The 22,529-nt window shown below is 43.7% G+C and overlaps 2 protein-coding genes across 6 annotated transcripts in view; one reads left to right on the top strand and one right to left on the bottom strand.

Moving 5' to 3' along the window:
- LOC122886422 (cadherin-12-like) overlaps positions 1–22,529 on the top strand; it is a 149,213-nt gene that overhangs the window by 61,803 nt on the left and 64,881 nt on the right. For all 5 annotated transcript variants that reach the window (XM_044218607.1, XM_044218608.1, XM_044218606.1 and 2 more), the window contains 2 exons: positions 6,081–6,250; positions 15,133–15,252. In XM_044218607.1, the coding sequence (XP_044074542.1) occupies positions 6,081–6,250; positions 15,133–15,252 (290 nt within the window). The remainder of the gene's footprint in view (positions 1–6,080; positions 6,251–15,132; positions 15,253–22,529) is intronic.
- On the bottom strand, positions 19,681–22,281 carry LOC122886440 (uncharacterized mitochondrial protein AtMg00860-like). Its single transcript, XM_044218664.1, has 2 exons — positions 20,017–22,281; positions 19,681–19,912 (listed from the first exon to the last, which is right to left on the bottom strand). Exon 1 carries the CDS (start codon positions 21,297–21,299, stop codon positions 20,778–20,780), a length of 522 nt encoding a protein of 173 aa, XP_044074599.1. The 5' UTR covers positions 21,300–22,281; the 3' UTR covers positions 19,681–19,912; positions 20,017–20,777.

The raw sequence follows: 22,529 nt of genomic DNA, 5'->3' as shown, positions 1-22,529 counted from the left end.
TGACAAATTCAAAACAACATTTTTAACACTACTTCAACTTAAAGTTCAACTCACCCAGTGAGTGCACATCACCCATATAGTCGCTGTACACTACAAGTCAGTATAACAACAAATACACACACATAGACACGCACTCACATACACATACACAGGTAATAATTTTAATATGACAACAAGGTTGAGGTTAGTAATTGTAAAAATAAATATAACCGTAACCGTCGTCAGACCCCTCCTGGACCCCTTTCAGTTCGCCTACCAGCCACGGCTGGGAGTTGAGGATGCCATCATCTTCCTGCTTAACCGCATCCACACCCACTTGGACAAGCCGACAAGCACGGTGAGGATCATGTTTTTTGACTTCTCCAGTGCTTTCAACACCAACCGGCCAGCCCTGCTGGGTGAGATGACAGCGATGCAGGTGGATGCCCCTCTCGTGTCCTGGATTGTTGACTACCTGACTGGCAGACCACAGCATGTGTGTGTGCAGCACTGGGTGTCAGACAGCGTGGTCAGCAACACTGGGGCCCCTCTGGGGACTGTCCTCTCTTCCTTCCTCTTCACCATCTACACCACAGACTTCAGCCACCACACAGAGTCCTGCCAACTTCAGAAGTTTTCTGATGACTCTGCTGTGGTGGGAAGTATCATCGGTGGTGATGAGACTGAGTACAGGGCTGTGGTGAGGAACTTTGTCTCATGGTGTGAGCAGAACCATCTGCAGCTCAATGGGACAAAGTCTAAGGAGCTGGTTGTAGACCTACGAAGGGCCAAGGCACCAGTGACCCCGATTTCCATCCAGGGGGTCACTGTGGACATTTTAGAGGATTACAAGTACCTGGGAGTACACATGGACAATAAACTGGACTGGGCTAAGAACACTCAAGCTCTTTACAGGAAGGGCCAGAGGTCCTTCAACATCTGCCAGACAACGCTGAAGATGTTTTATGAATCTGTGGTGGCCAGTGACATTGTGGGGGTGGAGCTGGACTCTCTGTCGGTGGTGTCAGAGAGGAGGATGCTGGCCAAACTACATGCCATCTTGGACACCCACTCCATGACGTGCTGGTCAAACAAAGGAGTACCTTCAGCGGAAGACTCATCCCCCCAAAAAGCACCACAGAGCATCACAGGAAGTCATTCCTGCATGTGGCCATCAAACTCTTCCCCCTAAGTGTTAGTCTATATGACCCTAAGTCATTAAACTTGACATTGGACCATTAACATCACTGCAAAACTTGACATAATTGTGCAATATTCTGTGTTTAACACTCCTGTGCAACATACTCTTTTCAGTTTAAAATTCCCTATTTATTGATATTTATTCATACTTCTATTACTACTGTGCAATATCCACCGTCTCATTATAATCTTAATAGGCTACACTTAAATTCATGCACTATTACTTACTACTTGTATTATTACATTGTATTATTATACCGTACATACTTATCATCAACTGGTAAATCCACTTTGTACTTTACACTTATTTTAATTTTATACTTATACCCACTTGGTATTTAATTTATCTGACCTGTATTATAGTATATTATATTTTTTGCATAGTACTTCTATTCCTGTGTGCACTGACGTGATAGTGAGCTGCTGTAACAAAAGAGTTTCCCCTCGGAGATCAATAAAGTATTTCTGTTTCTGAATCTGATTTCTGCCTTCGGAGCTGCAGAGACTGGATCTGTGGTTGTGGGCCACTTGCTGCCCCTGTGTTCCTGCTCGACAACTGCTACTACAGGGTTGGGGTAGCTACTTTGTGAAGGAGGAAAAACAGTCAGTGATTTGGGTTCCAGCTGGTGAAATGAGAGATTATAATGAATAGAAAAAAAGATGTGTTTTCAGCCTGGATTTGAAAGTATCAACAGAGCTTGCCTCCCAAATGTGCAGTGGTAGATTACTCTAGAGAAGTGGAGCTCGGTGGGCAAAGGCTCGACCACCAAAAAAGTTCTTATTATATTGAGGAATAGTTAGGTAACTGGCATCAAGAGAATGTAAAGGGCATGATGGAATATATTGAGAAATAAGGCTGGAGCTCTTGGTGAACCTGTAGCCAATGCAGAGACATCACTACCGGTGTAAAATAGTCCAACTTCTTTGATCTTGTGAGGACTCTGGCAGCTGCATTCTGGACCAGTAGGAGACATTTTGTTGCTGTCTTAGGTAGGCCAGAGAAAAGTGCATTACAGTAGTCTATTCGGGATGTTATGAACGCATGTATAAGGGTTTCAGCGTCTGATTTTGATCAAATGCGCTGTATTTGGGCTATTTTACAAGGTGGAAGAAGGCAGTTTGTATTATATACTTGATGTGTGGCTCAAATGTAAGAGATGGATTGAATACTTAGCTGGGTCTGTGAAATTGATGTGAAGCCATCAAGGATAATGGAAAAATCTGTAAGAAGTTGAAGCACTTTGAGTAGTCGGAAAAGACTAGAAAGGCGCTATATAAGTACATTCCATTTACCATTTAGGCCTGGCGGAATACTTCTAATGTTGTATTGTGCCTTTTTTTTTCTCACCAAATTTCAGCATGATCTGACTGACTGCTTGAATAGAATAATTGAATGGGGTAAAGTTGGGTGAGGAGAATTTTCTAACCTGAAGGGGAGCTACAGAGTCGAGCGCACCTAGTAAGGTGCTATTTAGTCAGTGTAATTACTCAATTTTGTGAGAGCATCAGGAAGGGATGATTCTGCTCTGGCTGATGTATTAACACAGCTCTTTTTGGGAGGGCAGCGATATGAGAAATGAACATTAAATTGAATCAGAGAGTGATGGGATAATGATGGAGCGGAGGAGGAGACTGAAAGATCAGTGACAGAAACACCACGGAGTAAAAGTAAGCCAATGGTGTGACCACTGCTGTGTGTGGGTTTGGAGACAGCCATATGTAATCAATGATTGCTGTGAAGACACTTTAGTGCGTGTGATGTGACGTTAAAATAAATATTAAAATCTCCAATTATGAGGTCAGCACGGGTCACAAGATCTGAGATAAACTCTGAAACTTCGTCCAGGAATTGTGAGTAGGCTCCAGGGGTACGATGTAGGACAGCAACGTAGAAAGACAGGAAGTTTGTTAGGCGAGGGTGAAGAGAAGGACATTAAAAGCACCTCAAATGATAAGAATCGAATGTTAGTTCTGGGATGAAAAGAGTAATTGGGGTTGTAGATTAGTGCAACACCTTTTTTGTTGGCATGGGTGGTATGGGAGTATAGAAAATTAGGCGGTGACGCTTCAGCCAAAGGTAATGCGTTATCTGTGGATAGCCAAGAGTCCAAAAATATTAAAATCATGTTCAAGGATTAGATCATGAATTAAAAGTGCTTTGGAGCCTAATGATCTAATGTTAATAAAGCCAATTTTGAGACAGGTATTGCTGTTAAACAGGTGTAACCTTCCCAGGATTCAAGTTGTGCATATTCTGTTGGTTTCTCTTTGAATGGGATTTTCTCTTTTGGATGAGGGTAGTATGGTGGCCCTGAGGGTCAAACACAATGACATTCCACAAAACACAATGACATTCCACAAAACACAACAACATTTCACAAAGCAAAACAACATTTCATGATATTAAAATGTCCCAGGGAACCCGGGAGCTCACTTGAAAGAATTAGGACTGAGGAGACGGGGCAGCTAGCCTACTCTTTGACATCATAGCACGGACCTGGCATGGACAGATGTTTCGATACAGAACTGGCTGACTTTAAAGCAGAAACATGGCCTCTGTGTTAAAAGGGAGATGGTAATGTGAACTTCGTGAACTGAACCCACATGGAACTTTGTCGCAGACACACTGTAGTCATATAGATGGGTAAATGACAAATTAAAACAGTTTGGATGGGTTCTCCTGCAGAATCATGTGGCTACAACAACCCCTCAGGGCCACCGTAGGGTAGGGATGTAGAATACTTCATCACCTTGATTCATAGAAAAGCAATTTGGAACAAAACGAATGTCATGAGAGAGTCCATACCCATTAAAATGGACCTGCAACATTGGGACTATGAGATAACCACTCATGTGAAGTAATATGATTATGGGAATGGGGGGAAATGCAGAGAATAGACTTATGGTACCTGTATGGGGCATGGACTGTCTCAGGTGCAGGAAGGTCATTCTTCTTATAAAGAAGTCATCAAATTAAATTTTTTTATTTTTTGCATTAGATGGTACTCTCCTATATAGGATATACAGTAATACTCACTACTTGAGATTAACACTACAAAATGGTGAACACACTATACAGTATTGTTCAAAATAATAGCAGTACAATGTGACTAACCAGAATAATCAAGGTTTTTAGTATATTTTTTATTGCTACGTGGCAAACAAGTTACCAGTAGGTTCAGTAGATTCTCAGAAAACAAACAAGACCCAGCATTCATGATATGCACGCTCTTAAGGCTGTGCAATTGGGGTATTAGTTGAAAGGGGTGTGTTCAAAAAAATAGCAGTGTCTACCTTTGACTGTACAAACTCAAAACTATTTTGTACAAAAAAAAAAAATTTTCTGGGATTTAGCAATCCTGTGAATCACTAAACTAATATTTAGTTGTATGACCACAGTTTTTAAAACTGCTTGACATCTGTGTGGCATGGAGTCAACCAACTTGTGGCACCTCTCAGCTGTTATTCCACTCCATGATTCTTTAACAACATTCCACAATTCATTCACATTTCTTGGTTTTGCTTCAGAAACAGCATTTTTGATATCACCCCACAAGTTCTCAATTGGATTAAGGTCTGGAGATTGGGCTGGCCACTCCATAACATTAATTTTGTTGGTTTGGAACCAAGACTTTGCCCGTTTACTAGTGTGTTTTGGGTCATTGTCTTGTTGAAACAACCATTTCAAGGGCATGTCCTCTTCAGCATAGGGCAACATGACCTCTTCAAGTATTTTAACATATGCAAACTGATCCATGATCCCTGGTATGCGATAAATAGGCCCAACACCATAGTAGGAGAAACATGCCCATATCATGATGCTTGCACCTCCATGCTTCACTGTCTTCACTGTGTACTGTGGCTTGAATTCAGAGTTTGGGGGTCGTCTCACAAACTGCCTGTGGCCCTTGGACCCAAAAAGAACTATTTTGCTCTCATCAGTCCACAAAATGTTCCTCCATCTCTCTTTAGGCCAGTTGATGTGTTCTTTGGCAAATTGTAACCTCTTCTGCACATGCCTTTTTTTTTTTTTAGAGGGACTTTGCGGGGATTCTTGAAAATAGATTAGCTTCACACAGACGTCTTCTAACTGTCACAGTACTTACAGGTAACTCCAGACTGTCTTTGATCATCCTGGAGGTGATCATTGGCTGAGCCTTTGCCATTCTGGTTATTCTTCTATCCATTTTGATGGTTGTCTTCCATTTTCTTCCACGTCTCTCTGGTTTTGCTCTCCATTTTAAGGCATTGGAGATCATTTTAGCTGAACAGCCTATCATTTTTTGCACCTCTTTATAGGTTTTCCCTCTCAATCAACTTTTTAATCAAAGTACGCTGTTCTTCTGAACAATGTCTTGAACGACCCATTTTCCTCAGCTTTCAAATGCATGTTCAACAAGTGTTGGCTTCATCCTTAAATAGGGGCCACCTGATTCACACCTGTTTCTTCACAAAATTGATGACCTCAGTGATTGAATGCCACACTGCTATTTTTTTGAACACACCCCTTTCAACTAATACCCCAATTGTACAGCCTTAAGAGCGTGCATATCATGAATGCTGGGTCTTGTTTGTTTTCTGAGAATCTACTGAACCTACTGGTAACTTGTTTGCCACGTAGCAATAAAAAATATACTAAAAACCTTGATTATTCTGGTTAGTCACATTGTACTGCTATTATTTTGAACAATACTGTAAGGTCCACTTTATAAGTGGACTTTATAGTTAACTGTAACCACTGTCATAAACAGCCACAGAGACTCTGGAGAGAGAGAGAAGAAGGAGAGGAGGAGGAAGAGGAGTGAGAAATACCATGTTACAGATGTCTTCATAATGTAGTCTCTGTTGATTAGACTTATTAACATTAGTGTATTTTATGTGTTATGTAATATGTTTTACAGGGAGGAAAAGTCCTACTACACACTGAAGGCCCAGGCTGTTGACATCCACACAGGCCTCCCCCTCGAGCCAGAGTCTGAGTTCATCATCAAGGTACAGGACATCAACGACAATAAGCCACAATTTCCTGATGGTCCCTACAGCGCCAGTGTCCCTGAAATGTCTCCAACAGGTAGGACTGCTGGAGGTTGAGTCACTCGTTATATTACCTCACCTGACTTTCTTAAGGCTTTCTGGCAGCCCTGTATATCTCATGCCAACGCTAAAGGGTACCTTGTGCATCTGTATATAACGCAGAGGGGCGTGACAAAATGTCGTATTTGTCACCCTGGGAATGAGAACAGGCTACCCCATTTCCACCTGGTGTTAACATGTAATCTGTATCTGGATAATTTGGATAAGTAAAAACATTTTTAATGAAGGTGTAATACATGCAGAAATCATCGGAATATGATTCAAACAGCCATCTGGAGGTGGTGTGGATCTCAGGCAAGTGTAAATGACATCTATAGTTTAACCACATTCTTATGAAAAAAATCTGCCCAACATGTTGAAAGGTCACCTAACTTCACCTCTTCCTGCTATCTTTAGAGTTTCCCCTCTGGGATCAATAAAGTATTTCTGATTCTGATATCTTTAGCTGTCTGCCAAAAAGCAACAGACAAGCCCTTCATCTGCAAGGAAGTAAAAATAAGTAGAGCCCAAACAGCAGCATTGCTTCTTTTGACTTGAGAAGCATCATGTTTGTTGACAAGTTCACCACCCTGCCTATTGAGATTTTAACACAATGCAGACAAAATCAACATTACAGATAGCAAATTAATACCAGGTGGAAATCGAATGTATGAGTTGTGGAAATCTGCCCAGTAGATTTTGATGATTTTGTGAGAAAATTAAGCAACAAAAAAAACCCCCACCAACTTTCATTTGCTGTGCAAAAGTATAACATTTCACATCAAGATGACACTAGAGGAAAGAAGCATTCATTTTTCTCAGAGTAAATTTGTAACATCACGCCAGCAGAGTGAGCCCTCTCCCGAGTATTGACTGTTTGTAGGACATTTAAGCATGGCTCGGCTATCAGGCCATTGCGAAGTATTGCCAGTTTACCTGCCTCACTGAGCGTTTGTTAATCATTGTCTTGCTTATCCTGTGTATGACCATTGCCTGTGTAGTTTCTGCCTCCTGGATTACCCCTTTGATCTGTCACCTGGATTGGACTGCCTTACTGTGTATCTACCTCTGCCTGTCTCACGTTTATGCTATCGGCCTGCCAACTTGGACTTGTTTGCTGTGGACTTGATTAAACAACTGCATATGGATTCAAACGCCGCCTCTGCCTCATTACATAATACTTCGCCTTTGATGAATCCAGCAGAAGTTGCTAATCTACAGGCCGCGTTTGCTTATCAAAGCAACATCCTCAAGGAATACCAAAAACAACTGGGCAAAGCACAAGTGGCCAATGACTATCTCACGCAGTATTTACAATCGCTACCACCAACTATGCCAAAGAAGGAGGGAGGACTTTGACCTTGCATCAACTACAGAGGTTTGAACAATGTCACAATTAAATTCCGTTACCCACTAGTACCTGCAGCACTTGAACAGCTCAGGGAGACAACAATTTACACCAAGTTAGACCTCAGGAGCGCATACAACCTCATCAGAATCCGAGAAGGTGATGAGTGTAAAACAGCATTTCTGACCACCAGGGGGCACTATGAATACCAGGTTATGCCATATGGACTGGCCAATGCACCGGCAGTCTTCTAGTCGTTCATCAATGAGATCTTCAGGGACATCTTGAACAAGTACGTAGTGGCATAAATTGATGATATCCTTATCTACTCGAAGTCGGAAGATGAACACAAGGATCATGTCAAGACTGTATTATCAAGACTGAAAAATCAACTTTATGTGAAGGCCAAGAAGTGTGAATTCCATGTCCAGCGAACCTCATTTCTGGGATACAACATCAGCCATCAAGGTGTAGAAATGGACAACTCCAAAATCACAGCAATTACTGAATGGCCACAACCAACCACTGTCAAAGAACTTCAGCGTTTCTTAGGATTTGCTAATTTCTACCGACGCTTCATCTGTAACTACAGCATTACAGCATCACCACTGACATCCCTGCTGAAAGGTAAACCGTCAAAATGAAAATGGACTGAAAGTGCCACCCAAGCCTTCACTGAACTCAAGAACAGCATCCTCGAACATCCAGATCCTAACCTACCGTTTGTCTTAGAAGTCGACGCTTCAGACAGTGGAATTGGTGCGGTACTCTCTCAACGCCACGGACAACCAGGCAAGCTCTATCCATGTGCACATATTTCCAGGAAACTCACTGATGCTGAACGTAACTATGATGTTGGCAGTCAAGAACTTCTAGCCATGAAAGCTGCAATCGAAGAATGGAGACACCCACCCATTTCAGGTCATCACAGATCATAAGAATCTTGAATACACCAAGAGTGCGAAGAGACTAAATTAACTAAACTAAAAAGCACGCTGGTCGCTTTTCTTTACAAGGTTCCAGTTTACTGTAACTTACTGTCTAGGCAGCAAGAACAGCAAGGTCGATGCACTTTCCAGGTGACACAATCATCCGCAAGCAGAATCCACACCAGAGTCCATCCTGCCCCCATCAGTTATCGTTGCACCTGTTGCATGGGATTTGATGGATGAGATCCAAAGACAGCAACGGAATGAACCAACACCACACGGTTGTCCTCCCCACAAGCACTATGTTCCTGTAAATCTTCGAATAAGGGTCATGCAGTGGGTCCATACATCACTCTGCTCAGGCTATCCAGGTATCTCAAGAACACTCCATCTCACACAAAACTCATTCTGGTGGCCATCCATGGTTAAAGATATGGCTAACTATATCAAGTCCTGTTCAGTCTGTGCCCAGTCCAAAACACCGAAAGAGTTACCGTCTGGTTTGCTACAACCCTTGCCCATCCCCCAGCGACCCTTGTCACACCTTTCAATAGATTTTGTCACCGATCTACCCCCATTAAACGAATTCACAACAATCCTAGTGATCATTGACCGTTTCTCAAAAGCTTGACATTTAATACCTCTGAAAGGCCTCCCCACTGCCATGGAAACCGCTCAAGCACTTTTCCAACATGTTTTCAGAGTTTATGGCATACCTGAAGATGTTGTTTGAGATAGAGGAACACAATTCACCTCACAAGTATGGAGGGCCTTTGAGATTGGCAGATATCTACGGTCATACTGCAGTCATGAACAGCATCACTGGTCTGAGTTCCTACCATGGGCAGAGTATGCACACAACTCTTTAAAATATTCATCCACTGGTCTCACCCCATTTCAATGTGTGCTGGGATACCAACCCCCCATGTTCCCGTGGTCCGGAGAAATGTCTATGGTACCTGCAGTCGATGACTAGATTTGTCGTAGTGAGAGGGTGTGGGACAGTGCTCATGTACGTCTGCAAAGGGCTATCAGGAACCAGGAACCATTTATTTTGTACAATTGTAGCATTAGATGAAAGGTCACAGGCATCAGGATTCATCCTCATGGGACCATATAATAAATATGATATAATAAATTGAATAGCACCTGGCCAGTAATTGTTGAGATATCCTACTTTGGCATGTGTTGGATGGACTGAAGAGATTATCAAATGACATCATCATCCTTAGGGATCAACACTAGAGGGAAAAAATGGTAAACGATGAAAAAACAAATGTAAAACAATTCAGTTAAACAATTTGGAAACCAGACATTAATTTAAGAGCCTTAATAAATACTAAAAACAAGAAGCAAGCTGCAGAAGAATTATCAGCTTCAATGGTCAATATCTCTAATTGGTTAACAAACTCATTTTTATAATAGATTCAAAACTCAAATTCAAAACACAAGTTAAAAAAGTTCTATTTGGCAAGTTTGACACATTAGGAACAATTTAACTACCGAGGTCTCAAAGTTGAACATCAATGCCATGATTCTCCCACATATGAACTACTGTCTTACCAGCTGGACACAGACAGGTCAAAAGTCAAATTCATATCATCATTGTAAAATTTTAACTAAATATGATTTCTTAAACTGGGAAAACATGATCAAATTTGCAGATATTTTACTTGTGTATCAGATTTTTATGGTCTGGCTCCCCCTCCGCTCAATGAATTCATTAAACAAAATCAAAACAAAATTAAAACACTTCTACCAGAGCTTTTACCAGAGGGGATTGTGAAATACTATATAGAAAAAGTACCTTTGGGCAGTCAGCCTTTTCCTGTCAAGTGGCACATACCTGGAACACCATACCCACAGAACTAAGGAACAGCACATCTCTTTAACTCCTTCTCCATATCTATAAAACAGTGGTTAATGTCATAATCTGGGGTGGTGGTTATGTCATGTGTGTTTTACTATTTGTCTCTGCTTATGTGCTTTTTTCTGTGCCTATGTGCTCTTGTATGTTTTCTTTTGATTTTTTTTTTTTTTTAATATGCCATCAATCTACCAGGGACTACAGATGAAAATTTTCCTGTATGGCTAAATCTGGCACATTTACATGATGGATTGAAGTGCTTATGTTTAATTAATGTGCATTGTCCCTTTTTAAATAAAATAAACAAATTCCTATACATAATTTTTATTTTCTAAGCTTTTTGGTTCAGCTCAGTTAAGTGTCACTTTGCAGTCTGCTTGGACATACTAAGTTGTAGCTGCTCCACACACAGACACACATGCACACAGCGCACTAAGCTAGACTTAGTGGCCCATCTGTCTGCTAAATACCATTACTGAGAGGTAATTTAACAGTCAAGGTCTTTTGGCCTTAAGCTGTTAATGCTTCAGCTGAGGTCCAAAGTGCTCTGAGGGAACACAAGCTTGACTCCAGTATGTCTCTGTTGCAGTGAAATACAGCAACAAACTGTAGGGCGGATTAGCTATGGTAACGAACGGCACAAGTATCCATATGATATGATATGAATCATGGCTTTTCACAGCTCCTGGTTGCACTGTTTTCTGTGGAGTTGTTAACTTCTCAGAGTTTTTGATATGCTTTGAATATTAACCTCACACTGCAGAGGTTTACTTATTTTGTTTGTGTCAAGAGCTGATACTTTCAAAAACATATGCATTTGAAGTGTAGCTCTACAGCTCTGTGCTCTATTTTTCAACCTGGACCCTATTTTCCCATGTTTTTGTGTCTAAGTGACTAATGGGAACAACAATTTTGTGTCCGGTCTGTTATTGTGTCTAACCAAGTCTTGCTCAAGGAGAAGTCTCATTCTGAAATCTCGCAAGAGGTGACTTGTTGCAGGAAGTCAACGGTGGTTTTCTCACCCGCTTTTTGCCAAATCCCACCCTACTGTACTGTGATTGGCTAGTACACACACGCATGCTTGTGATTGGATGCTAACTGTGAGTGTAGCAAGTCCTTTTTTTTGACACTGTCTGTGTACAAACCACTACTGACGTTGAAGATAATATAATACAAATATAATCTTGGAAAATAGCAACATGGGGCACTGAATATGATGAATTTACTGTTTATCAGAGTGTTGTTGAGTAATGGGAAATGTTGGATAAGCTGAAGGAATGAGTTAACAGTTTCCAGTTCCAGGCCCAGACCCAGACTGGTATCTCCCTGTTGACAGATGGTTTAAATATCACAACACAAAGTGACTGAGTAAGTGACTGAGTGAGTGACTCAGTTACTGCAGCTCATGTTTTTGTTCCCGTTTGTTGCATCTACTGGAAGTAACGTTATAGTTAATGTGAAAAGCTTGTTAAACCATCCTTCGCCAGGGGGAAAAAGAGCCTCTTTCTATGAGACCGGTCACTTGACACCAGCCACCTCACAAGCCTGGTAGACCAGCCAGCGCCACCCTCGGCAGGTCTGAGTCCAGAGATTGGTGTGTTTACTAGGGAAAGTGTCAACATAGTCCTTCACAATTAACATTTCCCATTACTCAGCGACACTCTGATAAACAGTAAATTGATCATATTCGGTGCCAAGTGACGCTATTTTCCAAGCTAACATAGCGGTCATATAATGGCAATAATGGCAGGTTGAAAAATACCAACTTTCCCTTTTGAAGGGACACTCCACCTATTTTACACATGAAGTTCAGTTTACTTGTCATGTGGAATTCTGCTGAACCTGTGAAAACAGTTCAGCAGCCCTACTAGTTACTATTAGTTACATAATAGTATAATGTCTTCTGTGGCTCTGCAGAGAACTTCAATGATGTCATTGGGGGCATGAAGAAAAATGCGACTGAGTTGCAATATGGGAAATGTAGGATCCATAGTTTATGGACCTTGAACCATACCAGGAGAGAGTCAAGATATTTCAGCCTCTGCTGCACAGATTTCAACCATTCTCTTTAAAGCTGTCTCATGTGATTTCCCCAACTTTAGGAATGTGCAATACTAAACTGCTGGAGTAGGCCTACCCTTTCAACAAAAATGGATTGCTAAGGATAGTTGCAGGAGGTCAGGAGCCCAGGTCAGGCCCGTTTAAGTCTGGACTCCTCTCCAACACTTTACCAATTACTCAGAGATTCAAGAGACCTAAATGAATCACTGGAGAAAGTCAGAGTTTGACGCGAACAGAGTTTATATCTTTCACAAGAACAAACCCCAGATGGTTGCCGGAGACCCACTGATTTCAGAACCTCATGTCCTCACTGTTTTAATGGTATCAGGAAATTTGAAAAAAAAGCTGGGCCAAAGCTGATGGCTAGATAATGGTATGTCCAGAGATGTTTTTTTTTCACCATTATGTCCAGAGACCTGTGGACTATATTTTTTAAAACTTTAATACTTTTCACACATAACACACTTTATTTGTTTTTAACATACTTTAGTCACACTCTATATATTTTAAAACATACTTTTATCTTCAGTCAGTTATAAATAACATCATACTTTATCTGGACATGCAACATTAGTTTTCTGTGTAGATTCAACCAATATAATGAGCACATACATCAAAACATATTCATAACACATAGCACATCTAACAAGGACAAGCAATGTCATAAATGCAATTTACTACATCACTGAACATGCAGGTCACAACATTTAACTCACATTCATTTTGATTAGAAAAATATATACGAGAAAAAAAACACAGGAAGTTCAACCTCATGGTGGTGATAGAGGAAAGGGACCTTTAAGAACAACTTGAGTGTCAGTGAATTGCTTGTACTTTTGTCTACTGTGGAGAACCAGGCAACATCACAGATCTTTGCAGGTGTTACAATAAGATACTAACACATGTAATCATGTGTTGGTATCTCACGCCAGTTACTTTTACACCAGATATAATGGGACACACACCTTCCAAAAAGTTCAACTTTTGTCTTGTCAGTTAACAGAGTATTTTCCCAAAAATCTTGGGCATCATCAAGACTTTTGGGAAAATACTTTGTGGACAAAAATTTAACTTTTCAGAAGGTGTGTGTCCCATTACATCTGGCGTAAAAGTAACACCGCATTTCATAAAAAGAACATCATACCAACAGTAAAATATGGTGGTGGTAGTGTGATGGTCCAATTTGGCTGAATGAAAGATGAAAGATGAAACACCGGTGTAAGATGCTGGCACGGAAAGCATACATGGAGTGCCATAACCAAGTAGCTGGCAAAGTGTACAGGGACATCTGCACAGAGTATGGACTGGAAACCCCGAGGTCAAAGTGGGAAACACCTCCAAAGGTGGTAGAGAACGACCGAGCCAAGATCCTGTGGGACTTCCAGATTCAGACTGACAGAATGGTAATGGCGAACCAACCAGACATTGTGGTGGTGGACAAACAGCAGAGGAAAGCCATTGTGGTTGACGTGACAATACCAAGTGATGGCAACATCAGGAGAAAGGAACATGAGAAACTAGAGAAATACCAAGGGCTCAGAGAAGAGCTGGAGAAGGCTTGGAAGGTGAAGGCTACAGTGGTGTCCGTGGTTATCGGAGCACTCGGGGCAGTGATCCCCAAACTGAAGGAGTGGCTACAGCAGATCCCTGGAAGAACACCAGACATCTCGATCCAGAAAAGTGCAGTACTAGGAACAGCAAAGATACTGTGCAGAACCCTCAAGCTCCCAGGCCTCTGGTAGAGGACCCGAGCTCGAAGGATGAGACCACCCGCGGAGGGTGAAGGACGAAGGTTTTTTTACACACACACACACACACACACTATTTTTTTGTGATTCAAGACACAATGTGCAGAGGATGTGGTGGCACACTTGCTGGCTGTACGGTGCATTCATGGCACATGTGGAAACAGGTTTAAGGGTCATGTAGCAATCATGGCCAACACCATTCTCATCTCACCTTCTTAAAATGTAGTATCCCCATTACACTCAAAGTTTAATAAAACAGAAAGCCCAGCGGTTCCCCTGTCGTCAGTGCATAATGGTGTACACAGTAACCAAATTTGCAGTTATAAATAATGCTCCTGTAGGCTTTAATAAATAAAACAGAAATGGAATAAATTGTATTGGTTGTAATTGGTAGATTCAGCTGTGTGAACATAAAAAGTCAGGCTACTGCTAAAACTGTGACGGAAACATCTTTTAAAGTTGTACGAGGCCTCATAAACTCCTGTAATGATGGTTTTTAACTATCCATAACTGTAAATGATTTTGTCAGTCATGATTTATCATGATTCTTCCATGTCAATATTGTTTTAGGTAGCCACACATCTTCCAATAGCAAGTCAAAATGCAAGCTTTCAGGTGTTACTTTTGCCAGAAAAGTTGGAAAGAACTTGTACTCCTTTTACTAATTGTGCTAGACAGAATCAAGGTAACCATATTGAAACTGGCGTGCGTAAAACACTGTATTACTACACATTTTGATGCACTGATGACCAAGTATGGGATCTCCAGGGTCTGACACTGCATCAGCCAAGACGACAGCATCTGTGCATGCTAGCATGATTAACATATCTCATCTCAAAATATCAATATTCATAGGTGTAATAACCTCTGTATCTCTACGTGTGTGTGTGTGTGTGTGTGTGTGTGTGTGTGTGTGTCTTTGTTCAGGAACCTATGTGACACAGGTGACAGCCACAGATGCAGATGACCCCACATATGGCAACAGCGCATGTATAGTCTACAGCATTATTAACGGTCAGCCATACTTCTCTGTGGATCCCAAGACAGGTAAGAGGACAACAATCAGAATGAGAATCAAAAATACTTTATTGATCCCCGAGGGAAACTCTTTTGTTACAGCAGCTCACTATCACGTCAGTGCACACAGGGATAGAAGTTCTAAGCAAATCAGAATATAATAAACTATAATACAGGTAAGATAAATTAAGTACCAAGTGGATATAAGTATAAAATTAAAATAAGTGTAAAGTACAAAGTGGATTTACCGGTTGATGATAAGTATGTATACAATGTAATAATGTAAGTAGTAAGTAAAAATGCATGAACTGTCAAGTTAAGTGTAGCTTATTAAGATGATTATGAGACAGTGGATATTGCACTGCAGTAACAGAAGTATGAATAAATATCAATAAATAGGGAATTTTAAACTAAAAAGAATATATTGCACAGCAGTATTAAACACAGAATATTGCACAATTATTTCAAGTTTTGAAGTGATGTTAATGGTCCAATGTCCAGTTTAGTGACTTAGGGTCATATAGACTGACACTTAGAGGGAGGAGTTAAAGAGTTTGATGGCCACATGCAGGAATGACTTCCTGTAGCGCTCTGTGGTGCTTTTTGGGGGGGATGAGTCTTCCACTGAAGGTACTCCTTTGTTTGACCAGCACATCATGGAGTGGGTGTCCAAGATGGCATGTAGTTTGGCCAGCATTCTCCTCTATGACACCACCGACAGAGAGTCCAGCTACCCCCACAATGTCACTGGCCTTACGGATCAATTTGTTGAGCCTATTAGCGTCCGCTACCCTCAGCCTGCTGCCCCAGCATGCAATAGCATACAGGATAGCAGTGACCACCACAGACTCATAAAACATCCTCAGCATTGTCTGGCAGATGTTGAAGGACCTCAGCCTCCTCAGAAAATAGAGGCGGCTCTGGCCCTTCCTGTAAAGAGCTTGAGTGTTCTTAGCCCAGTCCAGTTTATTGTCCATATGTACTCCAAGGTACTTGTAGTCCTCAACAATGTACACACTGACCCCCTGGATGGATTTTGTCACATTGAGCTGCAGATGGTTCTGCTCACACCACAAGACCCACCACAGCCCTGTACTCAGTCTCATCACCACCGCTGATACATCCTACCACAGCAGAGTCATCAGAAAACTTCTGAAGGTGGCAGGACTCTGTGTGGTAGCTGAATTCTGTGGTATAGATGGTGAAGAGTAAGGGAGAGAGGACAGTCCCCTGAGGGGCCCCAGTGTTGCTGACCATACTGTCCGACACACAGTGCTGCAGACACACATGTGGGGTCTGCCAGTCAGGTAGTCAACAATCCAGGACACGAGGGGGGCATCCACCTGGTTCACTGCCAGCTTCTCACCCAGCAGGGCTGGCCGGATGGTGTTGAAAGCACTGGAGAAGTCAAAAAACATGATCCTCACCGTGCTTGCCAGCTTGTCCAGGTGGCTGTGAATGCGGTTCAGCAGGAAGATGATGGTGTCCTCAACTCCCAGCCGGGGCTGGTAGGTGAACTGAAGGAGGTCCAGGAGGGGTCTGACCATGGGCCACAGCTGTTCCAGCACTAGTCTCTCCAGGGTCTTCATTATGGAGGTCATGTGGGAGGTCAGTGCCACAGGTCTGTAGTCTTTGGAGCCAATGGGACGCGGCATCTTCGGCACAGGAACGAGGCAATATGTCTTCCACAGAATAGGGACCCTTTGAAGACTCAGGCTCAGGTTGAAGACATGTGGCAGATGCTTTTAGCACCCCGGGGCTAATGCCATTGGGGCCTGCAGCCTTGTTTGAGTGGAGTTTCATCAGCTGTCCTCTCACCTCGTCAGCAGTCAGGCACACGGCAGAGGTTACGGGGAGGGGTGGGAGTCCTCAGTCTGAAGAGGGCTGTTAGCCTGATGGAGGAGGGGGGAGCAGTGGACTCAGAGGAGTCTGAGGGCCGACAGCAGCTGAGGTAGAGGGGGGGATGAGCAGGAGTCGGTGTGTCGATTCTGTTAAATAACAGATTAAGTTTGTTGGGCCTGTCCAAGCTGCCTTCAACTCCTCTCCTGCTGCCAGTCGGTCTGAATCCAGTGATGCTCTTCATGCCGCTCCAGACCTCTCTCATGTTGTTCTGCTGGAGTTTCCACTCCAGCTTCCTCCTGTACTTCTCCTTGGCCTCCCTGATCTTCACCTTCAGGTCAGCATGGATTGCCCTCACCTGCTCCCTATTACCATCAGTAAAGACCCTCCTCTTGGCATTCAGGATGTTTTTGATGTCCTTTGTTACCCAGGGTTTGTTATTTGGATAACAATGGACCTTAGTTGGGACATTGCAGTCCACACAGAAGTGTCTCATAGGCCTCCCATGACCATCTCCTCACTGTCCTTGTGGTCGCAGACTGCCTACCAGAGGCACATAGCAGGGTTTGAGGTGAACCAGGTTGTGGTCAGACCTACCCAGGAGGGGGAAGAGGTGCATCCATCCTTAACGTTAGCATACAGCAGGTCCAGTGTCCTCTCCTCTCTAGTAGGACAATTCACATACTCGGTGAAATTAGTCAGTGTTGTTGAAACACTGACATGGTAGAAGTCACCCGAGATTAATATGAGTGCACTCGGGTGATGAGTATGGAGTTGTGCTATGGCGTTGCACGCCAATGCTGGGTAAGCAGAATGGGGGATGTAAACAGCTACAACAATGGCATGTGAGAATTCACGTGGCAGATAATATGGCCGGAGTCCCACAGCTAACAGTTTATTGTCCGGGCTACAGAATCTCTGCAAAAGTCTCCAAAAGTAGAATCGGAGCCAGAGCCTTCAGCTATCAAGCTCCTTTTCTGTGGAATCAGGTCCCAGTTTGGGTTCAGGAGGTAGACACCATCTCTACGTTTAAAAGTAGGCAGTAAGACTTTCCTCTTTGATAAAGCTTATAATTAGGGCTGGCTTGGGTGAGTCCTGAACCATCCCTTAGTTATGCTGCTATAGGCCTAGACTGCTGGGAGACTTCACATGATGTGCCTCTTTCCTCTCTCCTTCTCTCTCTATCCAACTGTATGCATTGTTATCCCATTACTGCATGTTACTGACTCAACATTGTCTCTCTATTATTACTAATTTATTAATATTAACACTATAATTACTATTCTACTATATAAAAAAATTATAATTTTACGTGGTCTTTGCATTGTGCCTCCCTAACCCTATCCCCTTCCCCCAACCCCCCCCTCAAAACCTAACACGGCAGCGGCAGATGGCCACCCACCATTGAGTCTGGTTCTGTCCAAGGTTTCTACCTCTTAAAGGAAGTTTTTTCTTGCCACTGTCGCCAAATGCTTGTTCATGGTGGGATTTGTTGGGTCTCTGTAATTAATATTATAAAGAGTATGGTCTAGACCTGCTCTATAGGAAAAGCACAATGAGATAACTTCTGTTATGAATTGGGGCAATGTAAGTAAAACTGAATTGAATTGAAGTACCGGGGACATTTTTTACCCTCCAAAAGGTCCCTGCTTGGGGGTTAGTTCTTTCAGAAGTACTGGAACTTTCGGGGTGGGGCTTGCTGCACTGAACATTTCTGATTGGTCGAGCTCCAACCAGCGGAGAAGCAGAGGTTTGACCATCTAGATCGATGCGTTACTGGATCATAGGCTGGCCTTCTCTGGCGCAGCGTCTCAGCTACTGCACTGTTGAAGCCGTGGTGGAAGACAGAAACGGATCACCACTGTTAACTTGTACATGTACCAGTCGATTGAAGGTAAATCACATACGTCCCACATGCTGCTTGTTAAATGCTATAACCGCTAACTGTTGTCATGCTATTGCTACCCTAACCAAAAGCTAATGTTAGCTACATGCTGATGCCAACCGCTGATGTTAATGGTGTTCCTTAAGAAAAGGGTTGGCTAAATGGATCGTACAAAATTATATCTTGTTAATGTCGTTGCAGTGTGTTACGGACAGAAGGGCAGGAGACACCGAGGTGGAGACAGGGATGGTTTTATTTCGACAAAGCAATGAAAAACATAGTAAGTTGAGAAGTGGTGGGTGATGGAGTACAGATACTGTCCTTTCTAGACTGTAGTTGGAGTTTGGGAGCTGGAGCCACACACGCTGAAGACTGGAGAACACTTGACTGGAGAAAGGAAAACTGGAGAGGAAGCACAGACTGGAATGGGAAAGGGTTGGAGTCCAAACGTTGTCTTGTTCATCGAGGATTAGCGTCCTTTGTATAAATGAGACCGGACAACTGGCTGAGGTGAGTAGGGTGCTCTTATACTTGTGGTGATGCGGTACTGATGGGTATCAGGTGTGTGTGATAGGGAACAGGTGTGTGATTAGAACTCTGGTGAGGGAGTGCGCTGTGACTGGGTGATTGTGGAGCCTGCCGTGTCCGTGACAGTACCCCCACCACCATGACGTCAGGGTCCTCGGCCTGCACCTGAGGGCCGAGGACCCTGACGTCATGGTGGTCGTCCTCTTCCCCGGGGGGCAGGCCGAGTCGGATGGGCAGCATGGAAGGTGTCGAGCAGAGAGGGGTCAAGCATGTCATGTCTGGGTACCCATGACCTCTCCTCAGGACCGTAGCCCTCCCAGTCCACTAGGTATTCCAGTAGGCCACCACGGCGCCGGGAGTCCAAGATTTCATTCACCTGGTAAGCGGCTCCGTCCTCCAGGGTGAGAGGCAGGGGGGGCTCTGCTGCTACGCCAGGCTCTGTGGGAACAGGAACAGAAGGGTGGTGAGGTTTGAGGAGTGACACATGGAAAGTAGGGTGAATCTTGAATTGTGGTGGCAATTGGAGTTGATACGTGACTTACGGGTTGATTTGCTTGGTGATGGTGAAGGGACCAATGAATCTGGGACTGAGCTTTCTGCAGGGCAGGTGCATCCTGATGTCCCGGGTCGACAGCCAGACCTTTTGTCCGGGTTGGTATACAAGAGCAGTGGATCGTCTCCGGTCGGCTGTCAGCCTGCGCCTGCAGAGTGCTCATTGCAGCTGATGATGAGCTGCGTCCCAGACCCTCTCGCTCTCTCGGAACCAGTAGTCGACCGGAGGGACCTATGATGGTTCACCCAACCACGGGAAGAGAGGGGGTTGGTTTCCGAGCACGCACTGAAAGGGAGTGAGTCCAGTGACAGGTTGGTGGAGGAAGTTCTGGGCGTACTTGGCCCAACCCTGGAACTGGTTTCACGAGTCCTGGAGGCCATGGAGCGTAGGAAGCGGCCAATCTCTTGGATCTTCATCTCCATCTGCCCATTTGTCACTGGGTGGTAGCCGGAAGAGAGGCTGACGGTCACACCTAGGAGGGAGAAGAATGCTTTCCATACCTTAGAGATGAACTGGGGTCCTCGGTCGGATACAATGTCTTTGGGGATGTCATCAGAATCAGAAATACTTTGTTGATCCCTGAAGGGAAATAATAACGGAAGATATGATTGAACATTAGTTCAGCGGTTTCCATGGCTGTGGGTAGTCTTCTGAGGGGAATCAGTTGACATGACTTGGAGAATCTATCAACGACCATCAGGATGCACGTGTTATTGTCGGAGGCGGGTAGCTCGGTGATGAAATCCACTTCTAGGTGTGACCATGGTCGATTGAGAACAGGCAGCGAACATTGCTTGCATAGATGGAACGTGGCGTGGACTCCCAGTACGTACCTGGTACGTACTGGTACCTTGGTAACCGCAATTCTCGGTTACCAATGTCATAATTTATCTCTGCTGGTCTGAGCTTCTGGGGAAAAAAAGTGCATCGATGGAGTTTGGCTGGGGTACCCTGCTGCTGGTACAGCACCGCTCCTACTCCTGTGGTAGAGGCGTCAACCTCCACCACGAATGGTCTCTCGGGACCGGGGTGAACCAGGAGCGGTGCACTAGTGAATGCTTCCTTTAGCGCATTGAAGGCCTCGTTGGCAGTGTGTGACCAGGACAGAGACTTGGGCTTGTTGTGGAGTAGGTTGGTCAGTGGGTGTGCGATGGTACTATAGTCCTGTATGAAGCGTCGGTAAAAGTTGGAGAAGCTCAGGAATCTCGGAAGTTCCTTGATGGTGGTTGGTGTGGGCCAGTTCCGTATGGCCTCCACCTTCCCCTCGTCCATCTGGATGCCACTGCTACTGATGTTGTAACCCAGGAACTGGCACTTCTCTACCTTCAGGAACAGCTGGAACTCCCTCAGGTGTTTCAGGACCTCCGCAACATGGTGGCAATGTTAGGCCAGACTCCGGGAGTAGATCAAGATGTCATCGATGTAGACCAAGACGGACTTGTGGAGAAACTCCTGGAGCACCTCATGGATGAAGTCCTGGAATACGGAAGGGGCGTTGGCCAGGCCATATGGCATGATGAGGTATTCGTAGTGGCCAGTTGGAGTCACAAAGGCGGCCTTCCACTCGTCCCCCTCACGTATACGGATGAGGTTGTACACGCTGCGGAGCTCCAGCTTGGTGTGGACAGTGGCACCGCAGAGCTGTTCCAATGCAATGTACTTTTCCAGTGAAAGTGACAGAAGGAGAGAAACAAGGCACAGAACCACGGGAGAGAGAAGATGTCGAGTTAGTAACATGCAGTAATGGGATAAAAATGCATACAGATGGAGAGGGAGAGAAGGAAGAAGCCTAAAGAACAAGCTTTCCGCACCGAACGTGCTGAAGGCCAGCATCCAGCCAACTTTGAGAGAAAGAAACCTTCTACAAGAAACCTGCTCCAGTCTGGCTGCTCAACGCTTGCGTTTCTAACTTGACAAAGATTAGACAATTGTGATAAACTGGCTGGCAAATGCTGCCACCTCGTCTCCAGCACACCCAAGTGGGGGTGTATGAATATGTTAACATCCTGCTGCCTGCTGAGAGTCGCTACGTGAGACTGAGCTGGCCCACACGAGAATTGACACTGCGTCTCAGAGTAATTTGACCATATGAACCACCAGGTGAAACTTTACTTTTCCCGTGATTTGGGGTTGATGCTATAGATAACTAAGAGTAATTAAGAAGCACCATAAGTAGGATCTCCCATCACTATAGAAATTATTGCTTAATTAATTGCTTAAAGTATTCCACTTGTGCTTCACAACTACTTCTCAGCGGCTGAACGGTGCCTTAAGGTGATTTCACTGGTTAATAAGTTAAGTTATAAAGTTTTCACCCACTTGGTGGTCTCCTGTGTTTCCACAAATTAATACATCTTGCCAAGACATCCTTCACTGCGTATCTGGTATACGGTGGTCATTTAATTGTTCTTTGCTGTATTCATGGCTTTATTCATGCATTTATTAGTTGTTCATCGCTGTATTTCATGGTTTCATTTATTCAATAATTTGTATGTTTAGTAG

This window comes from Siniperca chuatsi, linkage group LG13 (genome assembly GCF_020085105.1).
Source record: "Siniperca chuatsi isolate FFG_IHB_CAS linkage group LG13, ASM2008510v1, whole genome shotgun sequence".
Lineage (NCBI taxonomy): Eukaryota > Metazoa > Chordata > Actinopteri > Centrarchiformes > Sinipercidae > Siniperca > Siniperca chuatsi.
The sequence above is the reverse complement of the archived record's forward strand: the minus strand, read 5'-3'. Positions and strand labels throughout refer to the sequence as shown.

Bases quoted from the DNA above. Each gene is read 5' to 3' on its own strand.
- LOC122886440 (XM_044218664.1), bottom strand. From the start codon at position 21,299: ATGGACGAGGGGAAGGTGGAGGCCATACGGAACTGGCCCACACCAACC.